This window comes from Schistocerca cancellata, chromosome 9 (assembly GCF_023864275.1).
Source record: "Schistocerca cancellata isolate TAMUIC-IGC-003103 chromosome 9, iqSchCanc2.1, whole genome shotgun sequence".
NCBI classification, from domain to species: Eukaryota; Metazoa; Arthropoda; class Insecta; order Orthoptera; family Acrididae; genus Schistocerca; species Schistocerca cancellata.
This window is the reverse complement of record NC_064634.1, coordinates 193,248,655-193,269,648: the sequence shown is the minus strand read 5'-3', so window position 1 is coordinate 193,269,648 and position 20,994 is coordinate 193,248,655. Positions and strand designations below refer to the sequence as shown.

Genomic DNA, 20,994 nt, shown 5'->3' with positions numbered 1-20,994 from the left:
TGTTATCATGTAACCAACTATTGTTTCTAAGTGAGTGTGTTTGAATATCCACGCAACTATTGGTGATTAAAGGTTATAACACTTTTTGGTGATGAGGATGGGATATTTTCACTGCATTGTGGATTTGTGTGTTCGTGACGGGTCAGACATGGAACAGCTTATGCAAGTGCTCGTTGAACAACAAACACAGCTGACGGCTGCTATTCAGGTGTTGTCGATGTCGCTTACTCATCGTCTGTCTTCCTCTTCTCTGCCTCCATTCCCTCCTTACGACGAGGCCGCTGAAGACTGGGAGGATTATGAGAAGCATTTGCAGAAACACTTCTTGGCTTTCGACATTGTCAACGCTCCTCTGTGTAAGTCATTAATTCTATCTTGGATTTCCCCACGGATCTATCAGCTGCTATCTCAGTTAGCCCCTCTGCAGGAACCTGCCTCCCTGTCCTTCCAAGAAATGTGTGACTTATTGTCTAACTATTACCGCAAAAACCCCCACGTCGTTGCCGCCCGCATGGCGTTCTACCGGTGTCGTAAACAGCCCCATCAATCTTACCGGGCTTGGGCGGCGGAACTACACGGTCTGAGTAGGAAATGTCAGTTTGTCACAGACACTCATCATGAGTCTTATGCTGATTCAATGGTTAGGGATGCTATTCTACGGCTTGCTCCTGATAAAGAAGTTCGGCAACGTGCCCTACAACTGCCAAACCTGTCGTTGTTGGAAGTTCTAAACATCGCTGAATCCTTTGAAGTGTCTCACGCTGCTGGCGCGCAAATAGACACGTGGTGTGATGTAGGCGCTGTGCAGTCAACTTTCGACACGGACAATTTGCCTGTTTCACAGGAGAACGACGATGTGCCGGCGGTTCACTCGCGTAAACAACGTCGCGTTGGGCCGCAACGCTCGCAGCGAAAACAGCAACCACAGAAGCAGGTTCGTTCCGTACTTCCTTCTTGTCCACGTTGTTTCGTACAGCATGACAGGGCCGCGTGTCCAAAACGTTGGGCCACGTGTAATTCATGTAGGAAAAAAGGCCACATTGCTTCTGTGTGTCAGTCCCCTAAAGTTCCTGTCGACGAGGCATCGGACATGGATGTTAACTGTGTGCTTTCTCAAACAAATAAGTTGTTTGTTACTGTTCGTGTTCTGGATAAAGACATTCGCATGCAAGTGGACACTGGCTCTGCAGTAACTCTTATTAATTCTTGCACGTATTTGGAGTTGGGCTCCCCTCCCTTGTCTCCAGTTACGCGAAATCTGAGAACTTATAATAAATAGAAAATTCCTATCATTGGCCAGTTTGATGCTTCCACTGCCTACAAGTCTGTTGTTAGGCCCCTCACGTTTTATGTGGTGGATCATGCGGGCACTGAAAACCTGTTCGGCTATGATGCTTTCCAGCTGTTCGGGTTCTCCATTGATGATGATGTGCACCTCATATCTGAGGATATTGTGTTCTGAATTTTCGTCCGTGTTCTCTGCTGGTCTGGGTCGTGCCAAGAATTTTGAAGCCCACATTACTCTTAAACCTACAGCTCGCCCTAAGTTTTTCCGGGCACGCCCTATTCCGGTGGCGTTGCGTGCACCTGTCAAGGCTGAGATAGACAGGTTAACAGCTTCAGGGATTCTCCTTCCTGTTACCTCCAGCGAATGGGCATCGCCAATCGTGGTGGTTTCTAAACCAAATGGGAGTCGGCGATTGTGTGGTGATTTTAAAGCCACTGTCAACGCTCAGAGCCTCATTGACACTTATCCTCTTCCCCGTCCTGAGAAGTTATTTACCAAGCTCGCTGGGGGCCAGTTCTTTTCCAAACTTGACTTATCGGAGGCATACCCTCAGTTGCCGTTGGATGCTTCTTCCAAGGAATTTCTCATCATCAACACTCCTTGTGGGTTGTATCAGTACCAGCGTTTACCATTTGGCGTCGCTAGTGTGCCGGCCATTTTTCTGCGGTTTTTGGAACAGCTCACGGCTTCCGTTCGTGGCTGCATAAACTATCTGGATGACATTGTTGTCATGGGGGCCTCCACTGAGGAGCAGCTTCGCAATTTGCGTTCACTGTTTCGGATTTTGCATTCGGCTGGATTGAAGTGCAATCTGGACAAGTCACAGTTCTTCCAACCCTCCATTGTGTATCTTGGTTTCCACTTGTCTCGTGAGGGTATACGTCCTCTACGTCAGCACGTTGCGGCCATTAACGCTCTACCCCGGCCGTCTACGGTCAAAGAACTTTAGGCGTTTCTAGGCAAGATTGCTTCTTATCACAAATTCATTCCATCCGTGGCAGCGGTAGCTCATCTTCTGCATCAGCTGTTACGCAAAAACGTCCCTTTCTGTTGGTCCGACGAGTGTGAGCAGGCTTTTGTCCACCTGAAGGCTCATTTGCAGTCGGCGCCTTGTCTTGCCATATTCGGTCCGGGTCAGCACTTGGTTCTGGCGACTGACGCGTCACAGTATAGCCTCGGGGCTGTTCTCACCCATCGGTATGAGGATGGGTCGGAACGACCCATCGCCTATGCTTCCAAGACCCTCAACGATGCGCAACGGTGTTACTCTCAAATCGAAAAGGAGGCGCTCGCTATCATTTATGCTCTATAAAAGTTCAGCATTTTTTTGTATGGTTCTAAGTTTCACCTCATCACCGACCACAAGCTGCTGGTCTCTCTGTTCAGCCCATCGGCGTCGCTTCCGGATAAGGCAGCTCACCGCCTGCAACGTTGGGCCTTATACTTGTCTCGTTTTCACTATCGCCCCACGGCCCAGCATGTCAGTGCTGACGCATTGTCGCGATTGCCGATGGGCCCCGACCCGGTTTTCGATCGTGATGAACTACTCTGTTTCCACATTGATGAGGAAGAACGTCGTGTGGTCGAGGGTTTTCCACTTACAGGTTCGCAGGTCGCATCGGCTACTGCGCGGGACCTGGTCCTGCGTCAGGTGATCGGTTTTGTTCAACGGGGTTGGCCGCACAGGACCAAGGGCCGGGCATTGGATCCCCTTCGCAACTACCATGCCTTGCGCCTTCGTCTGTCTGTTCGTGATGGTGGTGTTCTTCTGGCCACGGATGGCGCATCTCCACAGGTCGTGGTGCCAGCCTCTCTTCGCAAAGATGTTCTCAAACTGTTGCATGAAGGCCATTGGGGGATTTCTTGGACTAAGTCCCTGGCCCGCAGGCACGTTTATTGGCCTGGTATTGATTTGGGCATCACCCACATGGGTGCTGTGTGTGGTCAGTGTGCGCAACAACTGCCTGCACCTCGTACAATGCCCTCTCCGTGGCCTGATCCGGCACAGCCATGGGAATAGGTGCACACTGACTTTGCCGACCCCTTCCTCGGTACTTATTGGCTACTGTTGATTGACGCCTTCTCGAAATTTCCGTTTGTTGTTCGATGTCCGTCGCCCACCACTGCGGCGACGACACTGGCTTTGTCCAAAATCTTTGCGCTAGAAGGTCTTCCATCCATGATCGTCACGGACAATGGCCCTCAGTTCTCTTCGCAGGCCTTCCGTGATTTTTGTACTGGACAAGGGATTTATCATGTTACAGCACCGCCCTTCCATCCGCAATGGAATGGGGAGGTCGAGCGCCTTGTCCGCACTTTCAAAAGCCAGATGAAAAAATTCCTTAGTGATTTTTCCACAGATGACGCTCTGCTGCAATTTCTGAGTTCTTATCGCTTCACGCCTCTGGGTGATCGCAGCCCTGCTGAACTGTTGCATGGCCGCCAGCCCCACACTCTGCTGCACCTGCTTCACCCTGTCAGGCCTTGTGCTGTGTCCGCTAGTGCGGGAAAATACTCGGTGGGCGCCGACGTGTGGGCATGAGAGTATGGATCTCGCCTTAAATGGATTCCAGGGGTGGTCAAGGCTCTTCGCGGCGCCGGCTTTGTGAAATACGTACGGACGACGGCATGGTTGTTCGCCATTACGACCAGATGCGCCCACGAGTGGTGGCCACGCCGGTGCCACCGCTCCTTCCTTCGCCTCCACCAGCCCGAGAAGCCAGTCCTGTTGCTGCTGCCGATCTACCGTACGTGTTGATGCAGCCGACGTCACTACCGCTTTCGAGTACGCCGGAACTGGCCCCAGTCGCGATGCCGCCTTCTCCAGGACCCATCTCACTGGAGCACACCCCCAGGTCCACGACACCTATGGATGCTGCTCCGGAGTTTTCACCCATCATCTCGTCCGGGAGGCATGTTCCACGCACGAGCTTCCGCCCTGGACATTTTCGACCATACTCTCGTGTCTCTCCGCGGGATCTTCTCAGGGCCTCACAAGAGGCCATGGATGTCTCCGCACTGTCCATGTCTCCAAGGAAGTGAGGTTTTTTTTTTCAAGGGGGGAAAAGTGTTGTGACAGTGCCATGACATTTAACAGTGCCGCCACGACAGTACGCACAAACGGCGATAGAGGCGCTCCGCAACTTGGCTGAGCGCGGGAGCGCCACCTAGCTACGAACGGCGCCAGCCGCATGTCACGGCATGGCAGTCGAATGAGAGATACTAAGTTGTTATCATGTAACCAGCTATTGTTTCTAAGTGAGTAAGTGAGTGTGTTTGAATATCCATGCAATTATTGGTGATTAAAGGTTATAACACATCTGTCTTGCACTATTTGTTTAGAGAACAAAAGTAATCAGTTCTTATCTTCTGCCGTAACGACTTATTAGATTTAACTATTTTATTGGCTACTGTATATTGTCCCCTGATTGGCTATGGCCAGCAGAAACAAATTGCCAACAGCAGTATGCGGTGGAAGAACCCGTGGATGCTGGAGTTAAAGATGGATTGCATAGGTTAGAACTATGTGTTAACAGTGTAGTTCTTCTTGGCCAATAAAGATGTTATTGAAGTCAACAAGAAACCATTAATTTTTACCAGATCCTAAAATAGATCATTTGTGGTTTCATGCCAATTAATTCGCCCAAAAATGATTTTATTGTTTACCATATTATGGACACAGGAGGATTATTGTTAAACTGATTTGGAGCAGATACTACTTGTAGCAGCCATGATTAGTGCTGTGTGTGTGTACATACATCTATAATCTCTTCTCCTTTTTCTGGAGGACTTCAGCCATTATTTCACACTGTTGTGGTTGAAACTCCAAATCTTTGTATGAAATTGGTAGCTGGTATTTCACTTTGATTAATTTCTCCACAGTGAGAGGTGACATTAGCAAACATGCACATAATTTCACTTCTGTTAATGCCACAATATGGCTTTATCCCAGCAGAGGCTAATAAGTTGGCAGTTATGGAATAATGTTAACAGTTTCTGTATATTGTATGGAATGGGGTACTTACTGGTACTGTATCTCGAACTTTTCATGGTTACTTACAGAGGGGGGTGTGGGCAGTGAAAGAAGCAAGTTCTGTCCTTCACATCTACTGCTGCAAAGAGAGAGGAACAATGTGATGGAAACAAGCTCCACCTATCTAATTCAGATATGGTGCAACACATGCACTATGTGTTTAGCACTAAGAATTAGTACAAAACGAGAAGTGATGCATGAAACTGACAAATGCTTTAATATTTTGTGAAAGTGCTTTATTGATATGTTTGTTTTCATTATTGGCATTCTAGTGCCACAAACGGCATCTATAATGGCACTTCAATGCCACAGATGTCGTATCAGTTCACACAATCACAAATTTTCTGAAGCTATAATAATTTCCTCTCCGATCACTCCATAACTGTCTCCAAGTAGTCTTACGAACCTAGAATTACTTCCTCACACTTTTTTGTGAGAAACATGCAAGACAGTGTAGCATAACTTTTATTATCTCCTGTAATGGCTAGTACAACACTACATACTGTGTTATTGAGAGTGACTAGATACAAACCACTTATCACTGAAGTCTTCTGACTACTGTAGTTTTTTACCTCTTCAGAACTGATGACCCCAATAATCAGGAAGAGTTTGACAAATAGTATGTCTTCTACTGTGTAAATACTTCAGGTTAGTAAGTGCTGATTTGGAATCTGATAATACAGTGAATGTTTCCTCATTTTATTGTTAAACAAGGGATACTTCTGATTAGCTTGTTGATACAAGGTCTATCTGTAAATGTCAACAGATACTGGATGATCCTTATAAGATTTTATTCGACCATTCAGTATAAGAGGAGAGGGCTAGTATGGCAGGGCAGAGGGTGTTTGTTGCAAGATAGTACTTGACCCCGAGCCACATAAAAATGCTGAGGCTTCCTAAGTTTTCATTAGAATGCTCTGAATCATCTTGCCCATAATCTCAACTATACAGAAAGTGATGTCCTTGTCTCGCATCATTTTGAAGGAGCTGTGGCTAGAAAATGTTTTTCAACTGACTAGGGAAGAAAGTTGTGTGTGAGGGGTCAAGGAAGTTGGCAGTAAACATATGCCACCGGCATACTTTAGTTGGTACTCATCTCACCAAATGCATGTAATGTAATAGAAATTATGGGAAAAAGCATAGTATATCTCTGTATATGACATTTGAGTTAGTATGCAATTTTCTATGTATGAAATGAGGTTTAACATTATTGTATACAATATTTACAATAATTATTGCCTCATTGTTTAAGCTATACAGTATATTTGTGTTGTTATGGAAGGTATCAACTTTAGAAGCTAGTAAAATACGTTGGATTCCAGGTCCACTACGCATGCATGATGTTCTTCACAAGTGGCTGTTGCAGGAGGAGACACTTGTTCAAACTATGAAGTCCTTGAGTTCACAGACTGGAGAGAGAGACTATACCAGTCGTTACAGGTTGCCGCCAGCTGAGGGCTACAACCTGCTTGTCACAGCAGTTAATCCTGATCCTGAATCTTTAAATACCAGCCATTGGGATTTACCTCAGGCAATAAGTGGTAAGTTGACAGTTATTGCAGGTTCTGCAATTCATAAATGGCAACAATGTTCTGTTGCTGATGCTTTAAACAACTGGATGTATTTCTCTGCCTGCCAAATATTTGTCGAACTATATTTCTGAAGTTCCAAATTTATATACATTTCAGGGTTTTCTATAACTTATTCTCCAATACTGAATGACAGGTACAGTAACAGGTTTTTAATGTTGCCTTTTTGGTGATTTTCAGGTAAAGTAAAAGCATTAGAGCCGAGAGGAAGCTAATCATTATAAGCTACGAGCTTTTTGCCCGCAAATTGTCCATCACACACACACACACACACACACACACACACACACACACACACATACACGAGACAGAGAGAGAGAGAGAGAAAAGCATATTTCACGCATATCTGTATACATATTTCGTTTGTGTCCGTAGCGAATTTTACTCTGCAGTTTCATCTGGATACTGAAGAAACTGTTTGATTCTTCACTGTGTTGTGCAGAACATGTTTTGTTAGTGAACATACCGTTTCTAATTACAGCAGACTTAAACAACACTGAATTATTATAAGGATGTTGTTGCCTGTGGAGATATAGCACATCTGAAAATTTCAGAAACTGCAAAAGGAGAATGGTTTGTGAAGTGAAAATCGTAATAAGAACAATAAAGGACAGAATAGAAAAGACTGCTACCTTTATCCTGAGAACTAATACCTTTATTGTATGATTGCATTGTCCACTGTTACTCGAATACATTAAGTCATGTTTTCTATACCTCAAGGTATGACTATACACTCCAAAGCCAGTGAAGAGTTACAAGCACTGCAAGATTCATCCACATCTACACATGTTCTTCATACCAGTATTAACAATTTAGTCCTAGTCCATCTATGTATAAAGCAAGTGGCATGATTCAGTGCATGCCATAATTCTTGCTGTCTCCTTCTCATGATCACTACTTGAGATCTCCGAAGGGCACAATTGTTGCACAGTCATCCTCAGATGCCAGTCCTCTAAATACATCCAACAGAGTTTCACACCTTTTGTCCATAGATTTTCATTGTACTTCCCTTGGCATATCTTTTTACACTCATGTGGTTGGCTAATATTGACCTGTAAGCAGTGCATCTCTGAACTCATTCATTGTCCAATGTCACACCTACTTGATAAAGATTCCAAATGCTGTAGCGGTAATCCAGAATTAGTTGCACTGCTGCCTCATATACAGTTTCCTTTACAGATCACTACACTTTCCTAGAATGCACACAATAAAATGAAATCATTTGTTCATCTTTTACGCTAATGATTTCATGTGTTCATCCCATTTCATATTGCTTTGCAGTATTACTTGTACTCCATACGTAGAGCCAAAATTCGTATGTAATTACTGTTGTGGCGTATCAAGACAGCCACGCCACTCGGAAGTAGCCAATATGCACGCGTTAAATTCAAGCAGGCTTGCTGAGGTCTGAAACAGGATACGTAATGAATGCTATAAAGAAAAGTACGTAGCTTCTGTAATACTTAACTTTAATCCATCATTTGTATACAGCATTCTTGATGATACAAGTGAGACTCTCTCTAGAAATGGTTAATGGCGCCTTGCTAGGTCGTAGCCATGGACTTAGCTGAAGGCTATTCTAACTGTCTCTCGGCAAATGAGAGAAAGGCTTCGTCAGTGTGGTCGCTAGCAAAGTCGTCAGTACAACTGGGGCGAGTGCTAGTACGTCTCTCTAGACCTGCCGTGTGGTGGCGCTCGGTCTGCAATTACTGACAGTGGCGACATGCGGGTCCGACATGTACTAATGGACCGCGGCCGATTTAAAGCTACCACCTAGCAAGTGTGGTGTCTGGCGGTGACACCACATTTACATTTTTTTTTTCTTCCACATACTTAAAAAGTGTAAATGTTTACGGGATTATGTTGCCACTCTTGGTATATTTCATTTTATTGTAATATATCTGTGTAATTATATGTTTTTGCAGGCTACAATCTGGACAATATCTTTATTAGGCCTGAAGACAACTAGTAAATTATTTTTAAAAATCTGGTTATATTGCAATAAAAAATAGTTAATTTCACTCGAGTTGGATTATGAAGAACGTTACTATGCTTAATTTTCTAACAAGGACCCCTGGAGTGCGAGGTTGCAAAAGGCCAATGATGTTTGTGGCATTTAATGCCCCACTTATTGTCTACCATCCAGCCACAGTATTGTTTGCCAATGGCAACAGGGGGCGGGACTGGAGGTATGCAGTGGTGAGAACAGCATGAAGATACAAAGTGTAGTTGAACTGCTTAGTCAGTAACTCACAACAGTGCTACAGTGCTAGTGGTGTTGATAAAAAACAGAGCAATGGCAATGATAGACAAAGCAAGCATTGTGTTATATCTACAACGGTTGCCGAACTTGACATTTCATCAGAAAGGAACCCAAGGAATTCTGCAGAGTGAGAAAGAAGTGGCAGATGAAATGTTAAGTGTTTTTGCAAGGTGAGTCACTGAAGTGTGTGGCGTCGTATACGCTCGACTGTGCAGACAGTGTACCTGAAGAATACAGTGATGACGATACATGCTTAACAAGTGAAAGTGATACAGCAACAGGTGGCCCCCACCCTCAATGGGGCTGGCACTTCTTTGGCGGGTTTGTGCTTGGCTACTATGGGGTTTCAGCCTTTGCAGCATGTTTTCCCTTCCATGGTGTGTGTCTGTCCTCCTGCTATTCTTTTGCTCCTCCTTTGGGGAATATGTCTGGGATATTTTTGGAAATGTGTTCTGCATTTTCAGTAGCTGATATCAGAACAGTCTCTCAACTGGTTTTTTTCCTGTGTGCTCCTGAAGGCCGGCCCATGCATCTGTCGTGTGACAGTTGACCTGCTAAAGCATAATTCACAGCCCCGTTTCGACAGGTAGGGTTTGCATATACTCCCTGGTACAGGTCAGGCCCAGGGAGGAGTGATTGACTGAGCTGCTACCTTCCAAAATTGCCAATTGGTCCCTCTGTCAAGCGTTCTGGAGGTGTGACCTGAGGTGTGAACAATCACCTAAGGTGAGTGCAGCCCCTCTTGAGCCCCCCCACCCCCCCACCCCCCACCCCCCAGTTGGAAGGATGCTGGCAACCATGGGGGATTTTCTCACAATGAGCCAATCATCATCATCACGGGTCAATGTCTATTAAATGTAAACGGAATGAGGCTAATGATTCAGAGAGCCTCCCAGATGCACCACGGTTCCTTGTGGTTTCATGTATTGAAGACGGTCAGTCCTTTGCTACGGTAAATCCATTTAGTATTCAGGAAGGTGTTGATGCAATTGCTGTCCCTGTAAATCGTGCTCTTGTTTATGCAGTGGCATGTTGCTTTTGGAGACTACTTCTGATTCTCAAGCATAACAACTGCTTGCAGCTTTGCTCCTCCATGGCTGTCCCGTCCATGTTGAGGCCAATCAAATGCTGAATTCTTCCCATGGTATTATTTACACTAGGCTGCTCAATGGTCTGACCGAGGCAGAAATCCAAACATACCTCTCTGAGGAAGGCATCATTGCAGTCCATTGGGTGATGAAAACGATAGATGCATCCTTAGTGTCCACACACACACACACACACACACACACACACACACACACACACACACTTTTTCTCACTTTTGATAGAGTTGTGCGTGGATCAAAGCAGGCTATGAAGTTATCACAGTCCGACCTTACATTCCGACCCTGATGCACTACTACTAGTGTCATCGTTACGACCACAGTCAAATGTCCTGTCAACGCACAGCCAAATATGTAACATGGGGTAGGGATGCTCACAAGGGCAATTGTCCACCTGCTTCTCTCCAGTGTATCAATTGCAATGGTAACCATACCACCACCTCCCGAGATTTTCCCGTGCATCTCAATGAGCGGGCTATCCAGATCTGGGTGAAGGAAAAAGTGCCTTATCCAGTAGGTCACAAGTTGTTGGCTAGTTGGAAACCTTGCGTTCTACCATCCGGCACTTACAGCACGATTCTTGCTGAATCTTGCTTCATGAAAGACACGGCCACACAGACCATGCGACCTCAAATTCAGCACCATAGTTGTAAAATTGCCCAATGTTATGGTAGCATCCCTGTCTCCTTCAGCTGTGCAACAAGCCACCAAACTTTTGCCTTATGGAGCAGAGTTACCTGCAACACAACTGGCAGGCCGGAAAGGGCAGAAGGAGGACTCCAGTGAAGACTTTCTGTGTCCCTCCAACCAAAAAACATCTGAGTCTTGCTCTGCCAACTGGAAAGGCTCCAAGAAATCAAACAAAGGCAAACAGTCTTCTCCTTTGCGAATTCGGAGATCCTCTTAGATGGTGTTGCCACATGACACCCTCACCCAGCCAGCCTCCTTGTCTGCTAACTGTTTTTTTGCTGTGAACCCCGTAGACCAACAGAAGGAGCATGTGAACGCTTCCGTAGATCTCATGGACAGGGTCTTCTGTGCCCTGTAGTGGTGAGTCTTTGAAGGCTGGCACTCGGCAGCCACTGAGATGACACCCCTCCCCTTTCCACATCGTGACTCTCCTCCAATGGAAAGTTCGTGGCCTTTGATCCAACAAAGAGAACTTACGGCTGCTCATGGAATCGCAGCGTCTGCTTGTTCTCTGCCTCCAGGAAACAAAATTGCGTCCTCACGACCATTTTGATCTCTCGCATTTCTTCCCAGTCCACTTTGACCTTACCTCAGAGGACGGCACTCCATCTCATGAGGAAATCATGCTGCTCATCCAGGATGATGTTCGTAGGCAACCTATCTCTCTGACTGCTTGGGTTCAAGGTGTTGCAGTCCTCATTTTCCTTCCTCACTTTTTCCCTTTGTACAGTTTACATCCCTCTGTCATCTTACGTTCCATCACCTTGCAAACACAGCTGGTGAAAGAAATGAGCCAATAACTAGAAGAAAGGGCAGAATTCCTCCAGCTTATTGGGCAACTCCGTCGCCCCTTTCTGCTGCTCAGTGACTTTGATGCCCGTCATCACCTTTGGGGTTCTTCCCAGAACATGTCCAAGAGGTGCCCTCGTGGCTGCCACTCAATCAACTTAACCTCATCTGCCTTAACATGGGAGCACCCACGTTCCTTTCAGGCTCCATGTACAATTATCCCCATTTGGACCTCTCAGTCTGCACTGCCCAGTTTGCCAGTCGCCTCAAGTGGTCCGTTCTCTCTGACACATACTGGAATAATCATTTCCTGTGTTCTGTCTGTCTGCTGACTCCTACCCCACCTATGTGCACACCCAAATAGCAGCTTTCTAAGGCTGACTGGAGGCTTTACTCCTCCCTGGCAACCTTCTACAAACAACATTTCTCCAGTTGTGGTGACCAATTAGAATATCTTACAAACGTTATCCTTACTGCTGCAGAATGTTCCATTCCTTGCACTTCCTCTTTACACCGCTGTTTCTCGGTCCCTTGGTAGACAAAGGTGTGCTGCAACACAATTCGCGCACGGGGACATGCTCTCCACGCTCTTAACTGTCCTCCTACAATGGCAAACTGCATTCATGCACAGTTGCATGCACAGTGTTGTCGCATTTTTTGGCATAGCAAGAAAGCTAGCTGGATTTCCTTTACTAGTTCTTTTAAAAGTTCCACTCCCTCGTCCGTCATGTGGCCCGACCTCCAATGGCTCTGTGACACCTAGGTCTGTTCCCCAATATCTGGCCTGACAGTAGCAGATGATGTCATAGTAGATCCTATTGCTATCTCCAACACTTTGGGCCGCTATTTTGCGGAGATTTCAAATTCCAACCACTGTCACCCTCCCTTCCTCCATTGGAAACGAGTGAAGGAGGCTTCGGCAGTACTCCTCTCTTCCCAAAATCATGAGTGCTACAAATGCAACTGTAATATGAGGGAGCTAGATCATGCTCTCACTTCGTCCTGATCCTCCGCTCCAGGGCCGGACAATGTTCAAATTCAGATGTTGCAGAACCTTTCTCTTGTGGACAAGTACTTTTTCCTTTATATGTACAATCGCATCTGGGCAGAGAGCACATTTCCCAGATGCTGGCATGAAGCCACTGTCATCCCCAGTCCCAAGCCTTGTAAGGACAAACACCTTCCTTCTGGATATCACCCCATTTCTCTCACCAGCTGTATTTGCAAGGTGATGGAATGTATGATTCATGCCTGGGTGGTATGGTGGCTAGAGTCTCACAATTTACTAACCACTGCACAGTGTGAATTCTGAAGTGTGCCGTTCTTCTGTTGACCATCTTGTCACTTTGTCATGAGTGGTTTTCTGCGGAAATACCAGACTGTCGCCGTGTTTTTTGATTTGGAGAAAGCCTATGACACCTGCTGGAGGACCAGTATCCACCGTACTCTCTATATGTGGGGCTTTCATAGCCGCATGCCCCGTTTCCTTCAGGAATTTTTCAAAGACCGAGTTTTCAAGGTACGTGTGGGTTCTGCCTTGTTGGACACCTTCATCCAGGAAAACAGTGTGCTTCAGGGCTCTGTGCTGAGCATCATCCTCTTTGCTATTGCCATCAACCCATAATGGTCTGTCTCATGCCCGGCATCTCCTCCCCCTTTTCACTGACGATTTTGCAATCTATTGCAGTTCTCCACTGACTTGTGTCCTTGAGTGGCGTCTTCAGTGATGAGTCTTTACTCATGGAGCATCAACAATGGCTTTCACTTTTCCACTGCCAAAACTGTTTGTATGAATTTCTGATGGGGCAATTGGTTTCTTCCACCATCTTTCCATGTTGGGCCTGTTGCTCTTCTGTTTGTTCAAACTACGAAATTCGTGGGACTCATGCTCAATAGGAAGCTTCCTTGGTCCCCCCACGTGTCTTACCTGGGGAGCAGATCGTTCCACCCTCCACCATATGTACTGGTCCCTTGTCCATTTAAAACTAGACTATGGGTGTTTTGTTTATGCATCTGCATGTCCATCCCTCTTACACCGTCTCAATACTATCCACCATCATTGCATCCGTTTGGCCACTGGCACCTTTTACACTAGCCCAGTTAGAGTCTGTATGCAGAAGCTGCCTAACTACCGCTGTCATACCACTGTGACTTTCTCCTCAGCCTTTTGTCTGCCATGTCTGGCCACCCGTCCTATGCCTCCTTCAATGACTCCTTTGATTGCCAGTATGGGGCATGTCACGTTTCTCTTTTACCTCCTGGAGTTCACTTTCAGCTCTAGCTCCGACAGCTTAACTTCACGCTACCTGCCACTTTCCTGATTGGTGTGAACTCTTCACCATCTTGGCTTTCTGTGGCAGCCTGTGTTCACCTTGGCCACCTTGGCCTTCATTTGCTTCCTAAGAACACTACTCTGGCCTTATTTTATCGCCGTAAGTTTCATGACTTTTGTACGGAACTTTGCAATAGTACCTTTCTGTACATTGATGGCTCTCAGACTGACCGTGGTGTCGCGTGTGCCTTTGTTATTGACACCAACGTTTTTCGGTATCGGCTTCCAGAACAGTGCTCAGTATTTACGGGAGAGCTCTTCACCCTGTATCAGGTCATGCAGTACATCCAGCAATACAGGCTTTTCAGCTGCATCATCTGTTCTGACTCGCTCAGGGCCCTTCAGAGCCTTTGTACACTGTCCATTCGTTAGTGCAATGGGTCCAGGAAAGCTGACACTTGCTCACTCTTGATGGAGTTACTGTGATGTTTATGTGGGTTCCTGCTCACATCGGTCTAGCGAGAAACGAGGTCGCTGACTCTGGTGCCAAGGCTGCAGTCCTCTTACCTCGGCCCACTAGTTCTTCCATTCCCTCTGTTGATCTCTGTGTTTCTGTCTGTCAGCAGTTGGTGTCACTTTGGCGTCACTGCTGCTCCTTCCTTCTTGGGAGCAAGCTCCAGAGAATTAAGGCTCTCCCAGTGGCTTGGACGAGCTCCTCTCAGTCCTCTCGCCATGAGGAGATCATTTTAGCTAGGTTGTATATCGGGCACTGTCTTTTTAGCCATCACTATTTGGTAAGTGGTGCTTCGCCAGCACTTTGTGCTCACTGCCCTTTGCTGTCTCAGTTATTGGTCGTTTTAGCGAATGACACGCGGACTCACAACCGTGTTTTACTTTTTACTGTTGTAGCAATATGGCAAAGGGCATTTAATCTTTAGTTCAGGTCATCCATTTCTCTATGGCATATTCTATGGAACCTTCTCCAAGTCCCTGGTTTTGACTGTTTTTCCTTCCATCGATTGGGCTTAATGTGTAGTTGTTTTTAACTCCTTTTTTGTCTTCATGTTGTACAATTCAGACGTGGGTGCATATGACCCAGGTTGTTTAAGTGCCCTAAAACAAAAACAAACAAACAATATCCCATCTCAAGTGAAACATAGTAAGACACAATTATTGTCCAAGGAGCTGACACCAAACATAATTATGTACATGGAAGATCATCCACAGCATAGTAAAAAAATAATTATGAACAGATTTTGAATAACTCCGCAGCAGTATGACCATATAGCACATATGTAAAACTACAGATGTTTAAGGGAGGACAAAGCACACTTGTTACAAAAACTGGTGTTAGTGCATTTTGAGGTCGCTCAAAACAATTAATAGGATGTGAATGATAGTGACTTACGACATTATGCACGTCATATTGCGCGCGACATAGATTACAGTGATTTCAAAGGAAGCGGTGGATGGTCACGTAACTTCAAACATAGCTACAGAATTGGAAGACTACAAAATTTCAAACAAACTTGATGTGACACATCAATCTGCAGAATAAGTCCGAAAATTTGTAGATGAAATAAACAAACTTGTTCCATAGTTCACTAAGGAATTTGATTTCAACTCCAACCTATTGGGATTTGAAGAGGAAGTGTATACAAAAGGTACCTTCGAGATTAGAGGTATGAAGAGAGCTGTATCGAGATCAACTAACTTCAGTGCCTTAATGCACTCGTATACAATTATGCCAACCGTTAATCTGGATGATAAATTGGCTGGAAAGTTATTTATTCTTCTGTGAGAATTGAAGGTGCTCTACCCCCTACAATTCTTTCTCGTGTGCGTGAACTTGCAAGGGCAGTAGGGAATATTTACGTCGCAGTAAATAAGAGTGGCAAAATTGATGTAAGAGAACTGCAGCTATGGTATGAGCACTGCTTTTGGCCAGTAGCTGATCAAAATAACTTGCTTTTGCTTCATTCCTGGTCTGCATATAAAAATCATACTTCTTTAGAGTAAAATATCCCTTCTGAAAAATATGTTTCATTGCTGTTCATACCACATGGAGCCACTAACAAATTCAGCCTCTGGTTTTTTTTTTCCACATCTATAACATACACTGGAGAGCCAAAGAAACTGGTACATCTGCCTAATATCGTGTACGGCCCCCGCGAGCACGAAAAAGTGCTGCAACACGACGTGGCATGGACTCAACTAATGTCTGAAGTAGTGCTGGAGGGAATTAACACCATGAATCCTGCAGGACTGCCCATAAATCCGTATGAGTAAGAGGGCTTGGAAATCTCTTCTGAACAGCAAATTTCAAGGCATCTCTCAATAACGTTAATGTCTGGGGAGTTCGGTGACCATCAGAAGTGTTTAAACTCAGAAGTGTTCCTGGAGCCACTCTGTAGCAATTCTGGATGTGTGGGGTAACACAGTGTTCTGCTGGAATTGCCCAAGTCTGTTGGAATGCACAATGGATGTGAATGGATGCAGGTGATCAGACAGGATGCTTACGTACGTGTCACCTGTCAGTCTTATCTAGACATATCAGGGGTCCCCATCACTCCAACTGCGCATGCTCCACACCATCACAAGCCTTCACCAGCTTGAACAGCCCCTCCTGACTTGCAGGGTCCATGGATTCATGAGGTTGTCTTCATGCCTGTACACGTCCATCCACTTGGTACAATTTGAAATGAGACTTGCCCGACCGTGCAACATGTTTCCAGTCATCGACAGTCCAATGTTTGTGCTGACGGACGCAGGTGAGGCATAAGCTTTCCGTTGTGCAGTTATCAAGGGTACACGAGTGAGCCTTTTACTCCAAAAGCCCATATCGATGATGTTTCATCGAATGGTTCACACACTGACACTTGTTGATGGCCTAGCATTGATATCTGCAGCAATTTGCGGAAGGTTGCACTTTCGTCATGTTGAACGATTCTCTTCAGTTGTCGTTAATCCTGTTCTTGCAGGATCTTTTTCTGGCTGCAGCAATGTTGGAGGTTTTATGTTTCACCGGATTCCTGATATTCACGGTACACTCATGAAATGGTCGTACAAGAAAATCCCCACCTCACAACCGCACCAGACACTTGTTGTCTTATGTAGGTGTTGCCGACCACAGCACCGTATTCTGCCTATTTACATATTGTCACATATTGTTATATTTGGCTGTATGCTCATATACCTTGAGCCACTTGTTTGGATCTTGGCCATTATCACCAGAGAACCTGGAAGGATGTCTCATGTGGTGGCACACAGTTGCTGTCATCGTAACATCATCTTATTCTTCTGTATCCGGTAGATTGCGATCTGTTGAATATGGCTTGAACTCGGGTTTCTCACCACGTAAATGGCGGCTCCATCATGGCCTGATGGGAGCCACGGTATCACAAGTTCCAATACCCGGCGCCTCCACCAGAATAATGTCACGTAGAAGAAGGGATGTATGATGAACACTAACTTCACTTAACAAAGGTTTATTCAGCACTTGCAGATACAAGAGCGGGGATCGAACTGCCTCCGGCCAGAACACATACGGTATATATACAGCTACAGAACATTCCAGTACAATGATTCTTGCCATTTGTGGATACTTCTAGAATGTACTTGAACTGAATACAGAAATTAAAATTTTACAGTTCAGGTGAGTTTTGAACTCACGGCCTTCCATGCAACAGTCTAGTATCATAACCACTACACTACAGCGACTGTGCTACTCAGCTTCTTCTGTGACATTGCTCCCTCCTTAAGAGAACAGCGTCTTGGTGTTACGTCCTCCTAGTCCGGGAACGAGTCATTGGTCCTACATACTCCAACTCCCGATGACTGATGTTCGCCCTGGCGGTGATCTTCTTAGAACTTCCCTTGCCACTACGATCTTCGTCACCTTTCCACTTGTTGCATGTTGCTGGAGCTTCAAATTTATCCTGGGTTGCATTCGATGGACGTGGACCATATCTCTAATCTTTCATCGTCTTGTGATGGAGTCGAAATCTTCAACTTCATAAGTAATATCAGACAACTGTCTTACAACCAAATAAGGTCCAAAGTAGCGCCTGAGGAGCTTCTCAGAGAGACCGATCTTCTGAACAGGAGTGAAGATTCAGACGAGGTCACCAGGCTGGTAAACAACAGGGTGGTGGCTCGCTTCATACCTTTGGCTATTGTTTTCTTGAGCCTGCAGTGTGCTGATTCGAACTAACTGCCGAGCTTCCTCAGCTCTGGTTAACACCTGGCCGATGTAGTTGTTGTCCACATCATCGGCACATAACGGAAACACAGTGTCCATCATCGCCGTCGCCTCACGACCATGCACCAGGAAAAATGGTGTAAATCTTGTGGTGTCTCGTTTGGCGGTGTTGTAGGCAAACATAATGAAATGTAGCACCTCATCCCAGTTGCTCTGCTCAACATTGACGAACATTGATAGCATGTCAGCCAACGTCTTATAAGGTGTTTAGTAAGCCTGTTAGTTTGCAGATGGTAAACAGTCGTCATGTGATGAGTAATGTTGCTCCGACGGTTTATCTCTGTCACAAGATTCAATTGAAAAACTTTCCCTTGATCTGTAATTAATGACCTTGGGGCACCGTGTTTTAATACAATGTGTTCTACAATGAATTTGGCTACCTCGAATGCTTCAGCTGTCTTCACAGCTTTTGTAATGGCATAGTGTGTCGTATAATCAGTGCAAACAATAATCCATCTGTTGCCACTAGCAGACATTGGAAATTGTCCGAGGAGGTCAATCCCAACATGCTGGAAAGGCATTTCGGCTGGTGGAATTGATAGGAGTCAGCCAGATGGTTTCTGAGGAAATGCCTTTCTCCTCTGGCACTCTCAATAGTGTGACACATGGTGACAGACACACCTAAATAAACCTGTATAGAAAAATCTCTTGCAGATCCTGTCATATGTCTTCATAAATCCTAAATGTCCGGCCTCAGGCGTGTCATGGAATTTCTGTAGAACATCTAAGCGCATGTATTTAGGAATCATCGGTAGCCACCTCTTTCCAAACGCATCGAAGTTTTTCTTGCAAAGCAATCCATTAACTACCCTAAATAGTCCTTTCACATCCTCTGACCAGTTTAAGGCAAGCATAATTTGAGATATCTTGGTGGCCTCCTTTTGCTCAGGAGAGAGATCCTGGAGTGTAGCGAGACAGTCACTATCTTCATCAAAGTCGTGATGGTCTTGCACAGGGTTTTTTTAGGGACAGTTGGTCTCTTGGTGTTTTTCTTCCACTTCTGTACACAGTGGTAATATCATACTCTTGAAGACGTAGTGCCCACCTGGCGAGTCGTCCTGTTGGATCCTTAAGACCTGCCAACCAACAAAGTGAATGATGGTCTGTAACAACTGTGAGTGGGCTTCCATAGAGATATTGTCGAAATTTGCACATGGCCCAGATCACAGCAAGTTATTTTCTTTCTGCAGTTGAGTAGTTTCCCTCGGCTTTTGCAAGTGTCCTAGAAGCGTAGGCTACAACCTTCTCTTTTCCATCTGAAATTTGCACCAAAATAGCACTGATCCCATACCCATTGGCATCTGTGTGTAGTTCTGTAGGTGCTCTCTCATCATGCAGACCAAGTACAGGGTCAGTCGTCAAAGCCTTTCGCAGCACATTGAAAGAATCTTGTTGAGCACCACCTCAGATAAATGTAGCATTGGCTTTTAACAACTCTTCGAGTGGCCTGGCTTTGATACAAAAGTCTTTGATAAAACAACGGTAATAAGAACATAATCCGAGGAAGCTTCTCACATCTCTAATAGTTTTAGGAATAGGAAATTCCGTTATAGATCTCACCTTTTGTGGGTCTGGCGCACACCTTCATTTGAAACAAGGTGTCCAAGTATTGTGATTTCTTTTGACCCAAAGAGACATTTTCTTGGATTAAGTTTCAGTCCAGCTTGATGGAGACACTTAAGAGAATGGCCCTCAGTCTTTTTATGTGTTCATCAAATGTCTCTGAGAACACTATAATGTCATCTAAATAACAAAGACACATTGTCCACTTCAGGTGACTTACAAGATTATCCATCATCCATTCAAAAGTTGCTGGTGCATTACACAAACCAAATGGCATTACCTTAAACTCATACAGGCCCTCAGGGGTGATGAATGCAGTTTTCTCGTGATCAACCTCATCTACTTTGATTTGCCAGTATCCAAAGTACATGTCCATGGTTGAGAAAAATGTAGGCCCCTTCAGACAATCTAGTGTATCGTCAGTTCGTAGAAGAGGGTAAAAGTCCTTATTAGTTATCTTATTAAGCTTGCTGTAATCAACACAAAAGCACCAACTGCCATCCTTCTTCCTGATGAGGACCACTGATGATGACCTTGGGCTCTTCGAAGGCTGAATGATGTCATTCTTCTTCATTTTCTGCACCTTGTCGTGAATTATTCGACGTTGCTGGCACACGGTATGGTCTATGGCTTATTGATTGATTGTCTCCAGTGTCAATCCAATGCTTCACCATCAATGTGTCTAATTTTCTCTTCACCTGTGGATTGAAGCATTCAGAGAACTCTTGAAGAATGGCAAGTAGCTTATTCTGTTGTTCCTTAGTGAGATATGGTGATAGTCGAGCTAGATCTTGTCTCGTAGTGGTAGCACTAATTTTGCCCACAGACTCGGCGTGCGAAGTTTCTATGACACTTAGCTGTTCTGCAATTAACAGCTCAGCATTTGCTACGCGTTTGCCTCTTGGAAGGATCTGCGGTTCTCAGCGACAATTAACTATCCACAATTCACCAAATCCGTTCTTAAACGAGATGACAGAGGCTGGGATGACCAAGTTATTCTTCAGTGGTATGCTTCTCTTACATTCCACTACAAGATGCATGGGTTGATGCATGGCATAACACATGACAGTTACCTTTCTAGCACTGACTGCAGGAATGATCACTTCATCCAGCACACACAGTCTCCACACACTCGGATGC

At 45.3% G+C, this 20,994-nt stretch overlaps 1 protein-coding gene across 1 annotated transcript in view; it reads left to right on the top strand.

Moving 5' to 3' along the window:
- Positions 1–20,994, top strand: part of LOC126100535 (GPI transamidase component PIG-S) — a 49,389-nt gene that overhangs the window by 10,333 nt on the left and 18,062 nt on the right. Inside the window, exon 4 of the mRNA XM_049911152.1 lies at positions 6,644–6,862. Coding sequence (XP_049767109.1) covers positions 6,644–6,862 — 219 coding nt within the window. The remainder of the gene's footprint in view (positions 1–6,643; positions 6,863–20,994) is intronic.